At 35.5% G+C, this 20,089-nt stretch overlaps 1 protein-coding gene across 3 annotated transcripts in view; it reads left to right on the plus strand.

Moving 5' to 3' along the window:
• MED13 (mediator complex subunit 13) overlaps positions 1–20,089 on the plus strand; it is a 97,000-nt gene that overhangs the window by 33,849 nt on the left and 43,062 nt on the right. For all 3 annotated transcript variants that reach the window (XR_002337203.1, XR_002337202.1, XM_021067300.1), the window contains exons 9-11: positions 4,475–5,155; positions 16,675–16,888; positions 17,860–17,941. Coding sequence is in view for 1 of the 3 variants with exons in the window: in XM_021067300.1 (XP_020922959.1) it covers positions 4,475–5,155; positions 16,675–16,888; positions 17,860–17,941 (977 nt within the window). In the remaining 2 variants the exon portion in view is untranslated. The remainder of the gene's footprint in view (positions 1–4,474; positions 5,156–16,674; positions 16,889–17,859; positions 17,942–20,089) is intronic.

Raw genomic sequence — 20,089 nt, forward strand, 5'->3', positions numbered from 1 at the left:
GGTTAGCAGACGCATGAAGGTTGTATTGCTAAGTTCATTATTTTATTCTACAGACTAAGGGTAGATCATATGTTTTTGCAATCAAGTAAACAAATAATGGCATTCGGAATCCCTAACCAGGATTTGTGAATGAATAGTTTGTTGGCCACACCCTTCTTGTTAATGGATGTAAGCCAAAGGAATGGAGTGCCTACACAGATTACGGCCAAGGTTTTTCTTACATTAGCTCTGTTTGAGTACAGTGACAGACTCTCAAGTGTTCTGATGTGGTTTTGCATAGGTTAAGTCAGTCGTGTTATAGATTCTTTGGATTAAAGACTGTACAGTTTTTTAAAGTCAGGCAACTTGTTGAAAACTTGCCTCTTGTTGATAGAGAGATTGGAATAAAAATATGGATAGATGACCTCCTGTTTAACAGTTTAAAATAGTTACAAACCATATGCACCTAGGGTGATATGAAAACCAAACTTAAAATGCGGGACTCCAATGCATTATTTGTCTTGAGACTAGAGATTGGCAAACTATGAGCCACTGGCCAAATTTTGTTCACCCCCTGTTTTGAGTGGCCTTTGAGCTGAAGTGGTTTCTATGTCTTTCAATAGTTGAGGGAAAAAAAGAGTATTTTGTGAAAATTATATAAAATTGAAATTTTAGTGTCCATAAATAAGAATTTATTTGGACAGAGCCACATCTGTTCATACATGTATTAACACATACATGTATTAACTGTGGCTGCTTTCACAAAGTTGAGTAAAAGTTAGACTGGAGCCCCGGAGCCTAAAGTATTTTTACCATCTGGTCCTTCACAGAAAAAGTTTGTCAGTCCCTGGTCTAAATAAGACCAATAGAATGCTTAAATGAAATTGGGTTTTTCTTTCTCTATGTTGGCGTTTTTATCAAGCGGTTCTTTTGAAGTTTCTAATCTAGGCTTTTGCTTTATTCTTTTTGAATAAATTTACCCCTCTAGTAAATACAGTGTTTCTAATTGTTCACCTTTTTTTTTTCCCCCCACTATTGGGTTTTGTACTCTAGATTTCCCATCTAACCCCACCCCCCCGAAATCTGGTTCTCTTGCAAATAGGCTAGCTGAAGTAGCCCTTGACCATTCTCTAATTCCTACTACCTCTCCCTTGAAGTATGACTAAATTGGATATTATCCTTCCACACTGTTTTTGGTAATTTGGTGTGTTATATGTGTTTTTCCACAATAATGTGGATGTATTTGGCAGTTTATTTTTTTCACTTTATGGGCTTAGATCTTGCCATTCAAGTTACTTGTGGATCTGCTTTATTGTTTTAAAAAACTTCTTGGTATTCCACTGAATGGAAGTACCATAGTATATTTGATCATCTGGATTTGATGGACAAATAGGTTGTTTCCAAAGTTTTTATTGTGTTTACTTTTTAAAAAATAATACTTTTGTAACTGTCAATTATTAGGTTTCTTTTCTTTTCTTTTTTTTTTTTTTTTTTTTTTTGTCTTTTCTAGGGCCGCACCTGCACCATATGGAGGTTCCCTGGCAAGGGGTCTAATCGTAGCTGTAGCTGCCAAGCCTACGCCAGAGCCACAGCAACGAGGGATCTGAGTCGTATCTGCAACCTACACCACAGCTCACAGCAACACTGGATCCTTAATCCACTGAGCAAGGCCAGGGATCGAACCCACAACCTCATGGTTCTTAGTCGGATTCGTTAACCCTGAACCATGATGGGAACTCTTGTTACATTTCTTTTTAAATACTACTTTGTGATAAATGTCCTAGGAGTTCCCTGGTGGCTCAGCAGGTTAAAGATCTGGCATTGTCACTGCTGTGGCTTTGGTTACAGCTGTGGTGCAGGATCTGTCCTGGCCAGGGAACTTCTGTATGCCACGGATATGGCCGAAAAAGAAGAATAAAAAAAAAAAAAGATGATGATCAGCCTGACTCCTTCATTTTAAAATTTTTAATCATGTGTTCTATGAATAAAAAGTTTTCTTCTTTTGAAATCTGTATTTTTTTTTCTTGACTTATTGCATTGGCTAAAACTTTCAGAAAAATTGTCAAATAGGGAGTTTCCTCTGTGACGCAGTGGAATCGGCAGCATTTCTGCTGCACCAAGGATGCAGGTTTGATTCCGGCCCAGCAAGGTGGATCAAAGGATCCGGCATTGCTGCAGTTGTGGGGTAGTTCACAACTGCAGCCCAGATCTGATACCTGGCCTGGGAACTCCATATGTCAGGGGCCAGCCAAAAAAGAAAAAAAAATTGTTGAATACAAATTTTGAGTATATTTTTGCTTTGTTCCTCGTCTTAAGGGGAAATTATTTAGTCTTCCATCATTAGGTATGATGATATTGTTTCTCATAGATGTCCATTATTAGATTAAGTTCTGAGTCTTTTTGTATGCTTTCCGAGTCTTTTTATATGAATAGGTGTTGAATTTTGTCATTTTTTTATATTTAATGAGATAATCATGTGATTTTTCTTTTATTCTGTTAATGTGATGAATAATACTCTTTTATGACTGTGTGCCTTAACATTCCTGCGACAAATCCCATTTGGTTATGATGTATTCGTATAGATTACTTGATTGTTAATATTTTATTAATGATTTGCATCTGTGTTCTTGAGGTATGTCATACTATAATTTCCTTTTCTTATGATGTCTTTAATTTTCGTGTTGGGGTAATGATGGATTTCTCTTGTGTCCGTTTTGATATAACTGCAGTTTTCTTTGATGACTTTCATGCTTTTTTCCCCTGTGTACGGTAAGATGTCCCAGGCTCTGTATAATCAGATATTTCAGCATGTTCCCTCAGTAAAGAGTTCTTTGAAGAAGTGCCTGCCATGCTCTTTAATACTCTTTCTTTTAATATTCAAGTTACCCCTGCTATAACAAAACCATCAGAAAAATAAATTTTAAAAGAAAACTAAAAAAAACCCCAAAAAAACCCAATGAATACTGCAAATCCTGCACATTTTTTCCCTGTTATTTTAGTTAAAAATATTTTTAGAGACTTCTTGTTGTGGCTCAGTGGGTTAAGAATCCTATGTAGTCTCTGTGAGAATGTGGGTTTGATCCCTGACCTCTCTTCGTGGGTTAAGGATCTGGTGTTGCTGCAAGCTGTGGTGTAGGTAGCAGATCTGCTCAGATCCAGTGTTGCTGTAGCTGTGATGTAGTACTGCACCTGCAACTCCAATTTGACCCCTAGCTTGGGAACTTCCATATGCTGCAGGTATGGTTGTAAAAAGAAAAAATATTTTTAGGAGTTTCTTTTGTGGCTCAGTGGGTTAAAGATCCAGCGTTGTCACCGCAATGGCTGGATTCAGTCCCTGGCCTGGAAACTTCCACATGCTGCGGGTGTGACCAAAAAAAAGTTTTATGGGGAGTTCCTTGGTGGCCTAGCAGTGAAGGATTTGACATTGTCACTGCTGTGGTTCAGGTTTGAACCCTGCCCTGGGAACTTCCACATGCCACAAGTGTAGCCCCCCAAAACAAAACAAACAAAAAAGCAACAACAATCAGAAAATTAAATACTTTTTTATGTACATCAGTACCAGTTGAGTTTGGAAATCTGAAAGTGCCTGGTGTTTTTACTACATTGAAAGAAATCTTGGAGTTCCCATTGTGGCTTAGCAGGTTAAAAATCTGACATAGTGTTGAGGATGCGCGTTCAGTCTCTGGCCTCATGCTGGGTTAAGGATCCGGCATTGCTGTGGAAGTACTATAGGCCTGCAGCTAGCCTGGGAACTTCATATGCTGCAGGTGCAGCCATCAAAAAAAAAAAAAAAAAAAAAAAAAAAAAAATTAAACTCAATACAATTACTAGATTTTTTAGGTATGTAGTTTTTAAGTTCTTCAATTCAGAATTGCTTCACATCATGAGGAAGAAATTCTTTTAGGCATTTCCTTTTCTTTTCCTTTCCCAGTCGGCTTTTTTTCTGTAGTGGTAAGCCTTGGGAGAAGGTAGGTATGGTATGGGACCCATCAGTCAACTCCAGGGCTATCTAGACTGACCTAACTTTAATCTTGATTGATCTAACTTCAGTCCAGTAAAATAAGTTTTTTAGCCAGTTGCTTTAGAATTGTAGATGATGACTAAGCTCAGCCAAGACATTGACAATGGTTTATAACAATTACTAATAGTAAAATATCTGGTACATAAATGAATAAATTTGAATCCTTTTTGCCCTACAATAATTCAAATCTTATCTCTGTTTATTCAGGTACTAATTTAATTATATAAGTCAAATCATCTTTGGCTATCTGATCACAGATTAAATGACCATGAGAGAATTGGCATTTATGGATCCTTGTACATGCTGTTAGTTTTAGGTCACCGAACAAAGTATTTTTTATATATAAATTCAAATAATTTTACTTTTAGGCTTATATGTGAAAAACAAATGATATCTGAAATGTCTAATAGTGTTAACTTGTGTACTTAGATGTAATAGTTATACTATAAGTAAACTTTTCTTTTAACTTTTTAGGCACAAAAATCTCAAACCAAGAAATCCTGGACAAGGACAGACGCCATCTTTAAGTCAGCAACAACAAGTACTTCCTAAGCACAAGACCAATGAAAAGCAAGAAAAGAGTGAAAAACCACAGAAACGCCCCTTGACTCCTTTTCACCATCGTGTATCTGTTAGTGATGATGTTGGCATGGACACAGATTCAGCCAGCCAAAGACTTGTGATCTCTGCCCCAGACAGTCAAGTGAGATTTTCAAACATCCGAACTAATGATGTAGCAAAGACTCCTCAGATGCATGGCACTGAAATGGCAAATTCACCTCAACCACCCCCACTTAGTCCTCACCCATGTGATGTGGTTGATGAAGGAGTGACTAAAACACCTTCAACTCCTCAGAGTCAGCATTTTTATCAAATGCCAACACCGGATCCCTTGGTTCCTTCTAAACCAGTGGAAGATAGGATAGACAGTTTATCCCAGTCTTTCCCAGCTCAATTCCAGGAAGCTGTAGAACCTACAGTATATGTTGGTACAGCAGTAAACTTGGAAGAAGATGAAGCTAATATAGCCTGGAAGTATTACAAGGTCCCAAAGAAAAAAGATTTAGAGTTTTTACCACCTCAACTTCCAAGTGATAAGTTCAAGGATGATCCAGTTGGACCTTTTGGACAGGAAAGTGTAACATCAGTTACAGAGTATGTATTTTTTTAATAGTCACTATTATAATTTAAGGGTGGAAATGATGTAAGTTCTTAATTCTAGGACTCCAAAATGGTTTCAGGATAGAATTTACAGTAATAAATCCTTTGAGTTTTAATTTTGCATAATTTCGGAGTTCCCTGGTGGCCTAGCAGGTTAAGGATCCTGCATTGTCACTGTGTGGCGTAGATTTGATCCCTGACCTGGGAACTTTTGCATGCTGTGGGTGCAGCCAAAAATTTTTGCATACTTTCTTTACTGTGTTTTTTCTTCAGGGAACCTCTTATGAAATATTTTAGTCAACAAAAAGTGGAAAAAATGAGAGTATTTATTCATCAACCAACTTAATTAAGAATTTAAATTCGTCATCAGCCAGCTTAAGGATTTTACATAACATTTAGAACTGCTATTTACTGTTTTTCTTCCTCCATTCTTCTTCCATTATCCTGAATTTGATATTATCATTTCTGGACATATTTTTATTTTTAATTTTTATCTATTTATTTATTTTTTGGCTACCCTACGGCATTAGGGAATTCCTGCGCCAGGGATTAGATCTGAGCCACAGTTGCGACCTATGCTGCACTTGTGACAACACCGGATCATTAACCCACTGGGCTGGGCCAAGGATCAAACTTGCCTCCCAGCACTCCAGAGATGTTGCCAATCCTGTTGTGCTACAGCGGGAACTCCTCTACATGTCTTTATACATACAGCTAATATACATACAGTTAATTCATTTTATTTGCTCTCTAGATTGCTTTCTTAAGAATATGCCATAATTTATCTCTTGTTTTTGAGATGGACATGTTGATTATTTTCAGTTTTTCACAATGGATGTAACAGTGAGCTTTTTTGTACACATTTTCTCATATACTTATATAAGAATTCCTCTAGGGAATATAGCAAAAAAGTAGAATTGCTAGGCCATGTATGTTCATATTCAACATTAAGGGTTGTTGACAGGTAACTTTCCAACTATACCAGTTTATACCTTCATCAACCAGCAGAATATGGTTCTATTCTACATTTTTCTCAGTACTTGGTATTTTAAGACTTTGAATTTGGCTAATCTGCTGAATGCAGAATGGCATCTTATTGTCTTAATATATGTTTTCCAGATTCCTAGTGAGGTTAAGTATCACTTAAAAGTGTTTATGGGCCTATACATAATGTTTTTTAGTTTATTTTCTTTATTTTCCTGGTTTATTCTTTTCATATTTTTGTTATTAATCTTTTATTAGTTATATGTGCTGCAGATATCTTTTTAGCCTATTGTTTTTCTCTTTTTTTTTTTTTTCTGATTTATTCTTTGTATATCCTGGCTGTTAATCTTGTATTAGTTGTATGTGCTACAAATCTCTTCCTCCATATGTGGTTTGCCTTCTTTGTCCACATTATGTATGATGTACTCTGGGGCAGAGGTAGGCTTTTTTCAGGTCTTCCTTTCCTTTTCTATGTTGTTCTGATTATATTTATCATCTGTCCCGTAAGCTTTTTGCACTTTTATCTATAGTTTGTTTTTAAGGTGAAAATCAACCAGCCATTGTATTTATTCTACTATTATATTTGTTAAAATTGTCTACCTATTTATCAACGAAAGGCCAAATGGTATGCAAAGATTATATTTCCTTCTCTAACACTGTTGTCAATGAAAGCTTTTAGGATCTTTAGCTTTTGAAATTTCATAAGAATATGTGTTTCTATAGTGGTCTTTTATTCAGTCCTTGTACTGGATTTTTGAGTAGGGCTGGTACAGTTTGAAGTCTTTTTGGCCCATCACTGAAAAATTTCTCATTTTCTTGGATGATGTCTTTAGTTTTTTCTCCATTCTCTGCAGAACTTCTGTAATTCAGATGTGGAACTTATGTATTTTCTCTCATTTTCCATCTTTTTTCCTGTGGGGATGCCTTAACTTCTGGCCTTTATAGTATTAATATTTGTTTCTTAATGTTTTTTAATTTCTAAACTTTTGTTTAAAATAGCACCCCTGCTGGAGTTCCCATCATGGCGCAGTGGAAACGAATCTGACTAGAAACCGTGAAGTTGCTGGTTCGATCCTTGGCCTCGCTTAGTGGGTTAAGGATCCGGCATTGCTGTGAGCTGTGGTGTAGGCCGGCAGCAACAGCTCCGATTAGACCACTAGCCTGGGAACTTACATATGCTGCCAGTGTGGCCCTAAAAGGACAAAAGACAAAAAAAAATAAAATAAAAATAAAATAGCACCCATTGAAGTTACCCTGTCATGGCTCAGCAGTAAAGAGCTCAACTAGTATCCATGAAGATGCAGGTTCTATCCCTGGCCTCACTCAGTGGGTTAAGAATCTGGCATTGCTGTGAACTGTGATGTAGGTTGCAGACGTGGCTTGGATCTTACGTTGCTGTGGCTGTGGTGTAGGCTGGTAGCTATAGCTCCAGTTTGACCCCTAGTCTGAAAACTTCCATATGCCACAGGTATGGCCCTAAAATGCAAAAAAAAAAAAAAAAAGAAAGAAAGAAAGCAAGAAAGCACCCTCTTGTTTAATATCCTGTAATTTTTTTCTTTAGAATTACTTTATTTTGGTCTTTTTCTTCTTTTCTTTTATTTTTGGCTATGCCCGTGACACATGGAAGTTCTGGGGCCAGGGATTGAACCTGCACCATAGCAGTGACCCAGGCTCCTTCAGTGACAGGGCCAGATCCTTAACCTGCTGCACCATAGGAGAACTCCATTGATCTTTTTCTTTATTATATTGATTCTCATCATATTTCTTATTATTGTTTAATTTTACACATTTTAGCATGAAGGAATAGAGATAATTAGAAATTTTGTATATAAAAGCAGAGCCTTGTTGATTGTCAAGACTTAGTAAATATTTTAGTATGAACTGTGCATCATAGGGAATGTTTCAGAGGGGAGGCCTTTTCCTTAAACTTCCAGGATGAAAAGGATTCCAGATCTTGTGCCTTCACCAGGGGGATTATTCATTTTTTTAAGAAAAGGAATCCTCTTGGGATGGGCAGGGGAAGGATAAATAAATTAGGAGTTTGCGATTAATATATACATGCTACTATATATAAAATAGACAAACAGTAAGGACCGGCTGTATTGCACAGGGAACTATATTCATTATCTTGTAATAATCTATAATGGAAAAGAATATGAAAAAGAATATATTCAGTTTTTATATACATATATATAACTGAATCACTCTGCTATACAACTGAAACTAGCACAACATTGTAAATAAACTATACTTCAATTAAAAAATGGTTATTAAAAAAAGAAAACCTGTTCTTTTTCTCCATTTTCAGCTTTTTTTCATTTCTATCTAGAGGTACAAGTCCATATTTTCTCTGGTTTTTAGACAGTTTGGCTCTCCTGTTGTTTATATATTTTGCCTTTAGTCCCCTCTTGCATATTCTAAGCTATGAACTTTCTGTGCTCTGTTTCACTGATTTTGAGCTTCCCTGAGACTAAGTAAAATTAAAATGCCTGATCCATTTACAGCCTTTTTCTCATTTCCCCATTAGAGGTTTATTTTCTTTTAAAATTCCTTGGTTATTATTTTAGTAGACAAATCTGTATGCTTCCTCTAGCACTTTGAATCTTAAAAGTATTCTGGTATGGGAGTTCCCTTCTGGCACAGTGGGTTAGGGATTCGGTGTTCTCGCTGCAGTGGCATGGATTATGCTGTGGCGCAGGTTCGATCCCTGGCCTGGGAACTTTTGTATGCTGTGAATGCAGCCCCCCAAAAAAAGTATTCTAGTGTGACTTTTTAAAAAATTAAAATTAATCTGGATTTGAAATTAAGGGATTTAGGGAATTAAGGATACCTGTGACCATGGAAGATAACTAATACGTTCAATCATTAGTGGCTCTCTTGAAAGCAAATGATGTCTTAGAAACAAGTCTTAGAAGATACTTAATTTTGTCTAGGCAAGATGCAATATAAAAATCTAAGCTAGCTTCAGTTCTTGCCTGAAACTCCTTGTTTCTATACTTCTCTTCATGTAGTCTCTATACAGCAGTCAGAGTGATCATTGTAAGTTAAATATTGTTACTCATTTGCTTAAAACTCTTCTATAGTTTCCCTTTACATTTAGGATAAAATCCAAACTCTTTTCCTCATGTTTAAGGCTACACAGTCTGCTCCATACCCAGTTCTTAGTTTTATTTACTACTCTCCTATTTGCTTCCTGATTTTATGACACCAGCTCTCTTACTATTCCTTCAAAAACCTAAGGGCCTTTAGAATTGCATTACAGATTGGGGAAACAGCTCACCCCTTCTGGTTCATTTGAACTCAGAAGTTACCTTCTTAGGAGGAGGTATTTCCTCGACCGCTGTACCTAAACTGTACCTCTGTTCACTCCCCAAATCATTACCTATTCTGTGCACTGCTTTTTCTCCCTATATATATAAAATCTGAAATTATATATTAATTAATGGATTTTTTCATGTTAGAATGTAAGCTCTGTGAGGGCAAGGACTTTGTCTTGTGTACTATGTTTTTCCAACATGCGTGCACACACGTGCGCACGTGCTTGTGAACAATCCTAGGTACATAGTAGACGTTCAGCAAATGTTTGCATGAGTGAAATGATAGTATGGCCCTAGATTACTTCATGATTTTAAAACTTATTTATTTCTAGGTGTTATGCTTTCTTATTTAATGTATGTAAAAATATAGGGGTGTAAATATTTTCAGTTTTAAAAACTTTAATGAGTTTTTAATGCACATGTTATATTCCTAAGATCCAAGAATTCTAGCCATATAAATGTGTTGGCTGCTTGTGTGCATGAATCTTTGAGTGAAGTGGTCTCTTAGAAGTTAATACAGCTTAACCTTAGAATCTGTTCTATAATTACTTTGGTATTTTTCTCATTGAATAAGAATGGGAAAGAAACATAATTTTGTCTGTTTGTTTGTTTTAGGGTCACACTGGAGGCATATGGAGCTTCCCAGGCTAGGGGTCCAGTTGGAGCTGCAGCTGCCAGCCTACGCCACAGCAACCTGGGATCTGAGCCACGTCTGTGACCTACACCACAGCTCATGGCAACGCTGGATCCTTAACCCACTGAGCGAGGCCAGGGATAGAACCCACAACCTCATGGTTCCTAGTTGGATTTGTTTCTGCTACGCTATGACAGGAACTCCGAAACATAATTTTGAAAGGTAGCATGCAGAGTAGAGTGGTTCTGGGTCATGGTTATGTAAATTAAGGAAATAATGCCTTTACCTGTTCCTGGTCAACAGTTTTTCCTCATAAAAAGAAAAGAAAAAAAAAATTAAATAGAGGATTTTTAAAATTGGATGTTTCATATGAATATTGTTTTGGTTATTCCAGTTACTAAAATGTGTATTGTGTCACAAGTCACTTATAGATAGAATCCTTACTTTTACATTGTAATAGAAGATTAGACTAGGGTAGATATCACAGAAAGCCATCAGAGGCTTAGCTGCTAAGTGAATTAAAAAACATTTATGGACTGTAACTGTTTTATACATGGTAGCTTGTTAGTTTTGCTTTTATGTTTTAATCATCTGAATGACCTCTCCTTTTCCTAGAGTTATTTTTCTATGGTAGTACTCACTTGGGGCAGTTTCTGCCCCTACCCTCTACCCCCAGGTGACATTTGGCAATATCCAAAGACATTTTTTGTTGTCACAACTGGGGGTGTGCTACTGATATGGTAGATAGAGGCCAGGGATGCTGTTAAATATCTTAAGTGTATAGGAGATCCCCCACAACAAGGAATTCTTCATCCTAAAATGTTAATAATTTTGAGGTGCTTTAATGTCACAAATCCCTTTTAACAGAAATTTGAACCCTAGAATAAGTTATTAAATCAGATATGCCATACATGTTTACTGATTAGTTTCACTAGGGTGCTGTCTCCCATACTATTTTAGTCTTCCCAAACCACAGTAAATTACCTGGCATGATCGTTTTCTCATCGTTAAAAAGGTCTTGTTGGAATAACTTACTAAATCAAGCACCTGCTCTTAATATTACTTGAGGTGGGATATCATGAGAATCAGTCATCATCTTAGAGAAGTGGCAAAGCCAGTTGACAAAATCAGATGATGTCCTTTGTCATAAAAATAAATTCTATGGAGAGTTCCCCTTGTGGTGCAGTGGAAATGAATCTGACTAGTATCCATGAGGCTGTAGGTTAGATAGCTGGCCTTGCTCAGTGGGTCCGAGATCCGGTGTTGGCATGGGCTGCGGTGTAGGTCACAGATGCCGCTTGGATCCCACATTGCTGTGGCTGTGGCTGTGGCTGTGGCTGTGGCCAGCAGCTGCAGCTCGAATTTGACCCCTAGCTTGGGAACTTTCTCATGCTGAGGGTGCGGCCCTAAAAAACAAAAATAAAAATTCTATGAATTGTTGTTATGCTTTATTAATGACATTTAAACAATCTTCTTAAATTCTTTTAGAGGCATTATATATTTTTAAAGGTTATAATATAATCAAACACATTGCTAGTCAGAGCAATCCATTCACAAGCATGGTTTTATATAAATTTGTGAATTAATATTGTACATTTCTGTTGTCTTTTTTTACTTTAGAGTTTTGAAAGTGTTTTTAAATGTATAGCAGTTAATTTTAATGAGGTTAATTACAGGGCTGTTGCAACTTGTACATTCTCCTTTTTTAGGAAGATTGTCTTTTTTATAGTTCATGTTCCTTAAAGATAGATTTTATCAGTTGGAATAAAACTGAAGTTTCTATAGTATACAAGATGCTGTAAGAACACTGTTAGGGTTTAAAGTAAATTTGGTTCTGGCCCTAAACAAAATTGTAGTTTAATGGAAAATAACATTAAATTCTGTGATATGACTATATATAAAATATAGTAGGGGTGGAGAGCCATAGTGGGGAATAATTCCATTTATGAAGATCAGAAGCTTTATGTAGTTTGGTATGGATAAATTATAGGGTGTTGCTTAGTAGTCTGGTGTGTCATGATGGAAATGAGACCTGGAAGGTGGGATAGGGAGATATAATGGATTGGCAAAATACTGTTTGTAAGGTGATACAGGGCCATTACTGGGAAATTAGAAGGACATAAAAGGGATGGAGGGATTTTATAGATGTTACAGAATAGACTAAAGGACTGTATGGGTAGTTAGAATATTTATACAATGCAAAGAGGGGCAAAAATGCATCAATAGAAATAAAAGATTTCATTATAGTAGTTGACTTTTATAGATATGTGCCTTTTTAGGAGATCATGGATAAATTTATTTTTAAAATTTTTAAAAAGCATTAGCCTTAAAGCTCTTAAGTATATACTTAGTATGGTAGATAATTGGGGTGTTTTGGCTGTACCCATGGCATGTGAAAATTCTGGGCCAGTTCGAACCCACACCTAAGCAGTGAAGTGAGCCACTGCAGTGACAATGCCAGATCCTAATCCACTGTGCCACAGGGGAACTCTGAGGAGGAATTTAGACCTTTGTTTTGTGTTAAGTAACGTCTTAGTTTCCATTTGGCATAAATAAATTAAGTTTTCTTTTTCCATTGATTGCTATTAAGGGGTGGTGCTAGGCTTTCAAAATAGGTGGAGAAATGAAAGATTTATTTTTCCATTCAGTTTTAGATGGTGATGGCTGATTAGTACAGAGTAATTACTTCATCATTTCTAAGCATTTCATTTATTCATTTATTCTTATTATCCAGCAATTGATGCCAGATTTTTTAGCAACTACTTTAAAGCAAAATTCCTTTTCTAATTTGTTAGAATTTAAGAGGAGGAGAGAGAGTTTGGGTGTGGGAAATATACCATATTCCCCTCACAAGATATACATATCTATAGCAAATATCTTTTTTTTCTTTTTTCTTTTTATAGCTGCACCCAAGGCCTATGGAAGTTCTTGAGCTAGGGGTTAAGTGTATTTTTTCAAGGGTTTAGCACTTAGTTTAAGTAGAAATTGTAACTGCTTAAAATAGGCTGCTGTTCTGATTCAGAAGGAACCTTTCTAAACCCTGAACAAGGAACTGTACTTACAATTTCTTGGTCAGTATAAAGGATACCTCTGGCTTGGTTAAGGAGTCGGAATTGTCACTGCTGTGGCTTGGGGTTCGATCCCTGGCCTGTGGACTTCCACATGCTATGGGTGTGGCCAAAGAAAATAATAATAAGGGATACATCAGGATATCTTAACCATAATGTATATGAATAGAGCTAGCTCTTATGTTGTATTAGTGATATACCAGGTTTTTACTGTATGTATATAGTTGTAGAATGCATTATTTGATCTCTAAAAAGATAGTTTCTAATTATATTGTCTCATAGAAGTCTATGATGAAATAAATTTGTCTTGATTTACTGTATTCTAGATCTTTTTAAGATTTTTTTCTTTGCCTTATTTGATATCTTACTTTAATGTATTAAAGTTATGCTTTTGACAGTTAGCTTGGCTCAGTTTAAGCACTGGCTCTGAGTATTGGCGATGATACTGGAAAAGGTACTATTAAAATTTTTTTGAGATTTATTAAATTCATTTCTTCATTAGCATTTCCTCTTGTAGCTTATCTCCTATAATTGCCAATTCTAAAAAACTGTCTTAACCTTGTCTGGTAGAATTTTATCGAATAAAAGCATTAAAACATACGCTATAAGCCATATTAAATTTTTGACAAGTACACTTTAGAGTAGTATGTTACTTTGTCATAGTAAAAGGAAGGAGATAGAATTATGAATAATATAAAAGTAATTTCAGTATGCTTTGAGTTTTGAAAAGCTTCCTGTTCATGGCTGTACCTAATCATTCTTTTCCAGTTTGTCTGTATTTATCTTTATATCTGATTGAAACTATCTCTGTAGTTAACTCTTTGGCTATATGTGAATGTTCCTTTTAGAAAAGGAGAGGTGTGTTGTTTCTGTTTGCAAAAGTGTATGTATACTATATAATTGGATAGTGAAATGATAATTTGAGTTTTTAATTTGGCATCTCTTAAAAAATCAGTTTTTCTATTTTTAATAGTTTTAAATATAGAAGGATGTGTCATGTAAATAATTTATAGTTTTAAATTTATTGTGACTTGATATTATTGATATTGACTTCTTTTAAAGTCTTTGCTTATCCCACTGTCTGTGAGAACCATTCAATAAAATAAGAAAAAGTTGCCTTTAGGTATTGCATTTGGTTTACTCCTTTTTATTCCTAATAGAGTCCTGTGCAGTAGGGTTTTTTTCCTTTTGACGTTACTGCCCACTAGCTTTAACAACTACCTATGTAAATAGTGTGGCAGTTTTTATGCTTCTGCCAGAGGACAACTTAATACGAAAAACAGTTGCTTTATTTACCTCAACACAGAGTAGTCTTTCAGGTTAGTGACAGGATGGTGGATAGGTTCATGTACTTTCCCCCAAGAATAGTTAAGTGAATATGCATACTTAAAGTCTTTCCAGCTGTAACTCTGACACCATGTGACCATTTCTTTCTATTGTAATTGTCACATCAAATTTGGAGAGCATACCCTGAGGTTCCTGTCTCATGAGGTTATTTTAAGTATTAAATACGAAAATACATGTCAAAGTCGATGGACATACTATTTTGGAAAGATTTATGTTGGTATCTGATAGTTTGGGAAACAATTACTTAGGGTCTAACATGATGAGGTACAAAGCTTTTCTTAAAATGTATCCCATTGACATTTGTGTTAGCACTATGTTCCCATGGAAGTTTTTGTAGACTTGGGATTTTAGTTTGGGGTTAGGATATATAGAGTGCCTCTGGTGCTGGACATTGGTGAGTAAGTTAAGAAAATATCTCTGTCATTCAAATAATTTATAAGCTAGCAAATACCCTTACTGATCCCAAATCTTACTTTTTTTTTACAATTTGTCTTATTACTCACAACAGACAGTAGCAGCAACAGTATCACTTTCTAGTGAATAATGATGGTTTATTTCAAAGAACAAGATACTGTATTCTAGAATTAGTAATGCAAACAAAGTATCTCAATCTTGTGTGCCTTTTAGATTCCATTTATTAGTTTAGCAAATATTTACTGAACACCTATTGTGTGCTAGGCACTTGCAGGTATTTGAGATAGTTCAGTAAACAAAAACAAGATCATTGACATTTAGAGGCTTATAGTCTAGTGGGAGTGCCGGTCAACCATGAACAGAAGCAAATTACTTAGTATGTTAAGAGATAAATGCTATGGAGAGAAAAACAGGTTAAGGGGAAAATCACTGTTGAGGTAGTGAACATATTGCAGTTTTAAATAAGGTCTCATAGATAAGGTGACATTTAGACAAAGACTTGAAGGAAGTGAGGGAGTTGAGATGTTTGGAGGAAGAAGTTCCAAACAAAGAGAACGGCCAGGAGTGTGTTTGGCCTGCTTGAGGAGTATCAAGGAAGCCCCTGAAAGAAGAGTAAGAGAGGGAAGAATAGAATAGTAGAAGATGAAGTTGGAGGGGAAAAGAAGAGACAGATCATGGAAAGCTTTGGAAGGATATTATAGACTTTGTTTTATACTCAGGGTAAAATAGTCCTTGCAGGATTTTGAGCATTATCTGTCTAGAAGCCTGGTGGCTACTGTTCTGGCAACATGGGAATCTCAACTTTGCAAGCATAGAGAATGTGATTTGGGAGTCTAAAAGTATCCCATACAAACCCAAAATGAATTATTTCTGTATTCACACTCACCAAGCACCTTGGTCTTCAGAGATGTAAAAGTCCTGGTGATTTCCAGGGTTCTGTAGTGCAGATCAGCTTGTTGTGGCTTCCCTCTCTCTCTCAGCCTTAGATTTATACCTTCCTCTGGTCTTTGTTTCCAGTAGTTCATCTTTCCAACTGCACTGTTGTCTTCTCGCTTGTTCTGTTGTCCTTTGTCATTTTATTGGATATTTTAGGAGAGTACAGAGAAACTTGTTTATCGGTCACCATGTGGAATGAAAAGACCAATAATATAAAAATTGGATTTTCCAATTTTTAAAAACCTCTGAGGTACTTGCGCTGAAATTCCACTTGCCAATGTAAACACTTTGCCAGAATTATTCATAGTAATGTTATTTTCGTGAAACACAAATCAGGCTCTTAAATTTTTTAAACTTAAAATATATCCACTCATTGCAATAGGAAAAGGATAGTCACTTTCATTATATAATTGTATAAGGGTATATATAAATTGTATAAAAGTTGTCTTATCTCACTGTATAGTTGGGAGTTTGAGAGTTCCTGTGCTGGAGCAGTTTAGATTTGAATCCCTTTCAGGTTTATGGATTTGGACAAGTTAATATGCTTGAGGACTTGGGAATAGTGTCACAACAAAAGACAACACATTTTGTTGGAAAGACTATGAGAACAGGATTTTAGCTCCATTTCTCTATTGTTAGATTTGAGACTTCATATAACCTCTCTATGCTTCAGTTTCTTCATCGTAAAATGAATTGCGGGTTTGATCATCTCTGAATAATTCTACAAACTTTATGATATTTAAATATTTTTGGAAATTTGTTATGCTTTTATTGAGAATAAATATAATTATTCTAATTTTATTTTTTATGCAGGTTAATGGTGCAATGTAAGAAACCTTTAAAAGTTTCTGATGAATTAGTGCAGCAATATCAAATTAAAAATCAGTATCTTGCAGCAATAGCATCTGATTCAGAACAAGAACCTAAAATTGATCCATATGCATTTGTTGAAGGGGATGAGGAATTCCTTTTCCCTGATAAGAAAGATAGACAAAATAATGAGAGAGAAGCTGGAAAAAAACACAAGGTAAGAGAAATCAAAGTACGCCAAAGTGTCACTGATGACTTGTAGCTCTGTGTATAGAACCACACTTCTCATTTAAAAAAAAAAAAAAAAAGATTTATTCTTTGAACTTAGAAAAACATTTTTAAAAAATAGGTAAATCAGGTATGTTGTACAAAATTTAGGAGCTTGTATGGACTTGAAATTATAGCTGGTCTCTGACAATGAAAAGATCTTTAAAACTTTTGAAATTGGAGAAGGTACATTAATTTCTTCTATACTGAAATCAAGACAGACAAACTGTTTTGATTCTGAGTTAATCTATGCTATAGGTGAATTACTGGTTTTCAAAAATGCAATAAAATAGACATCACTGAGTTTAGAAATACATACTATTTCTAAATATGTGAGTTAAGAATGTACAGTGCCCCTAAAAGTAAGATCTTACATTAATAAAGTGTGGGATATACAAGTATTTATTTGATTAAAAATTTTGAAATCAAATGTTTGAGGATTTTTTAAGCACAAGATAACTCTGCAAGATAAGAATTTTGCCTTGAATACAAAATTGGAAATTGAAAGCTGTAAAATTGCATAAAGGACCAATGTGTTTAATATAAAGACTTCATTTCACAAAGTTTTATTTAGCCTTGCTGGGTATCAGACACTTGACATTGTGTTTTTCTATAAGTAAGAAAACAGTAGTAGCTGGAAAGGCAGTAGGTATTTTAGAAAGAACATGGACTTTGGAATTTGATAGATTTAGGTTGAAATCCCAGTTCCACCTCTTATCAATGTATTTCCTTGGTTATCTTTAGGACTTTTTTTTATCTGTAAAATAAGCATATTACTTACTTATCATGTAGGTTAGTGGTGAGAATTAGTGAAATGTCTATAGAACACCTAGTAAAATGCTTGATATATAGCTACGCAATAGTTGGTATATTTTATTATGGATAAAATATTTTCAGCCTAATGTGTAATATTGTATGCAGGTAGAAGATGGGCCATCTAATGTAACAGTGTTATCACATGAAGAAGATGCTATGTCATTATTTAGTCCCTCTATCAAGCAAGGTAAAACATTTATTTCCTGATCAAAATAATGTATTTCAGGATTGTTTCTCTGAACTAATGTGATATTGTTGGGCTTTTAGTGTTCCTTTTTTGCATGATTCGTACGCTTCATAGAAAGGGACCTATCTTTAAATGATGGATTTTTTATTTATTTTGTACTGGGAGAAGCAAATTTAGGTGATAGAAATTCTATTTTGAATTATTGGAACTTCTTTTCCTTTTTTTTAACAAATAAAAATAGTTCTTACCTGTAAAATCAGGAGATAGGATAAGATCATCACCTCTGAGATCCCTCTCAGGTCTAAAAACAATTTATGAATTAGACTTTACTGTAATTTTGGTGTTCCTTTCTTCACCTCCTGCCAAGTTAGAAGAAGTTGCTGAGGTAATCAATTTAACATATGTATGTTAGTGTAGCCACTGTTTGTGGCACTGGAGATTCAGTGATCAGGACTCCACTTTGAGAGTGTATGACTTGTGCTTTTTGTGAATAGAAAAAAGAGACACTATATATTAGTTCTTTTACACAATCTATTCAACTTTTGATGTAGACAAGGGAAGTTGTCCTTTGGTATGTGTCTTTTAGGGACAAAGTTTTGTTTTAAGATTTGGAATAGATAGAGAGGGTTAGGCTCTGTGCAACTACAAACAGGAATAAGAAAAAGCCCAGGAGTTCCTGTGGCATGGCTCAGCAGGTTAAGGAACCAGCATTGTCATTGCAGTGGCTTTGGCTGCTACTGCGGTGCAGGTGTCAATCCCGGCCTGGGAATTTCCACATGCTGCTGCCCCACCCCCACCCCCCAAAAAAGTCCATCTGAATAAGGAAGAGATGGTCTTTCATGAGATAAATAGAGTGGTTAGTGGTTCTGAGTAGCTTGGTGAGTTAACAGTTTGGGTTTTTTAGCATATTTACTTACCCCTAGGAGACAGGGAATGTGTAATTGTCTTCTTGTGCCTGTGGTGGGGCTTTCTCAAAATTTGGACCATCTACCATAGTATGGGGCATCTTTGTAAGGTGTAACTTGGAAATCTTGGTTTTTAGTAAGTACCCTCCTAGATGATTTTTACACATTCTAAAATTTCAGAACTGTTGCCCCTTGTGAATCTTTAGAACTGATAATGCAGAAGCACTTGGACAGTGACTTTCATCTTTCCAAAAGTGAGGACTTGTTTCAAGTCATTTAACATCCTGAGGATGCTTTGGAAAGTTTATATACCAAACAGCAGTTTTTTCTGGCAGTATAAGAGGAATTTAACTTTGATTTGTATTTTTATATTTTCTAAAGCAATCATATTTTTTCCCTAAAACTAGAAATAAAGCAAAAAGGAAAATTTTAAAACCGAAATGAAACTTAGACTTCACTTGAGAGATACTTAAATAAGTACTGAAATCCGTAGCACTGGGCAGTGTGCTTTACCTACTACTTCTGTCACATTTAATTCTTGCCATTACTGGAACACAGAGACGTTGAGTAACTTTGCCTAGGATCATACTGTTAGTGTTGGAACTGGGATTCAAATTAATGGTCTCTCTGACTCAAGAGCCAGAGCACTTAACTATTCTGTGCTGCTTCTACGTTTTAGGAAGATAGAAAAATTAAAATGTGTGTGTGTTCAATTCTATTTCCCTCTTAGTGTTTTTTTTTTTTTTTTTGATATATTATTTATGTAGATTACTTAGCAGTGTTAAGGATAACATAGCCTTTGGTGAGTTTCTTGGGGAAGGAAGGTATCGATGTTTATTTACAACTTTTTTCTTTTTTTTTCTTAAATTTTATTGAAGTATGCTTGATTTACTGAGTTGTATTAATTTATTCTGTACAACAAAGTAATATATATGTATGTATGTATGCATATACACACACATTCTTTTTCATATTCTTTTCCATTATGGTTTAATCACAGGATATTGAACATGGTTCCTTGTGCTATACAGTAGGACCTCGTTGTTTATCCCTTCTATGTATGAGTTTGCATCTGTTAATCCCAGGCTCCCTATCCATCGCTCCCCCACACACCCTCCCCCCTGGGCAACCAAAAGTCTATTCTCTATGAGTTTGTTTCCGTCTTGTAAGTAAGTTCTTTTGTCAATTTTTTTTTTTTTTTTTTTTGCCTTTTTGTCTCTATGGCTGCACACATGGCATATGG

This window comes from Sus scrofa, chromosome 12, assembly GCF_000003025.6.
Source record: "Sus scrofa isolate TJ Tabasco breed Duroc chromosome 12, Sscrofa11.1, whole genome shotgun sequence".
In the NCBI taxonomy this organism is placed as follows: Eukaryota; Metazoa; Chordata; class Mammalia; order Artiodactyla; family Suidae; genus Sus; species Sus scrofa.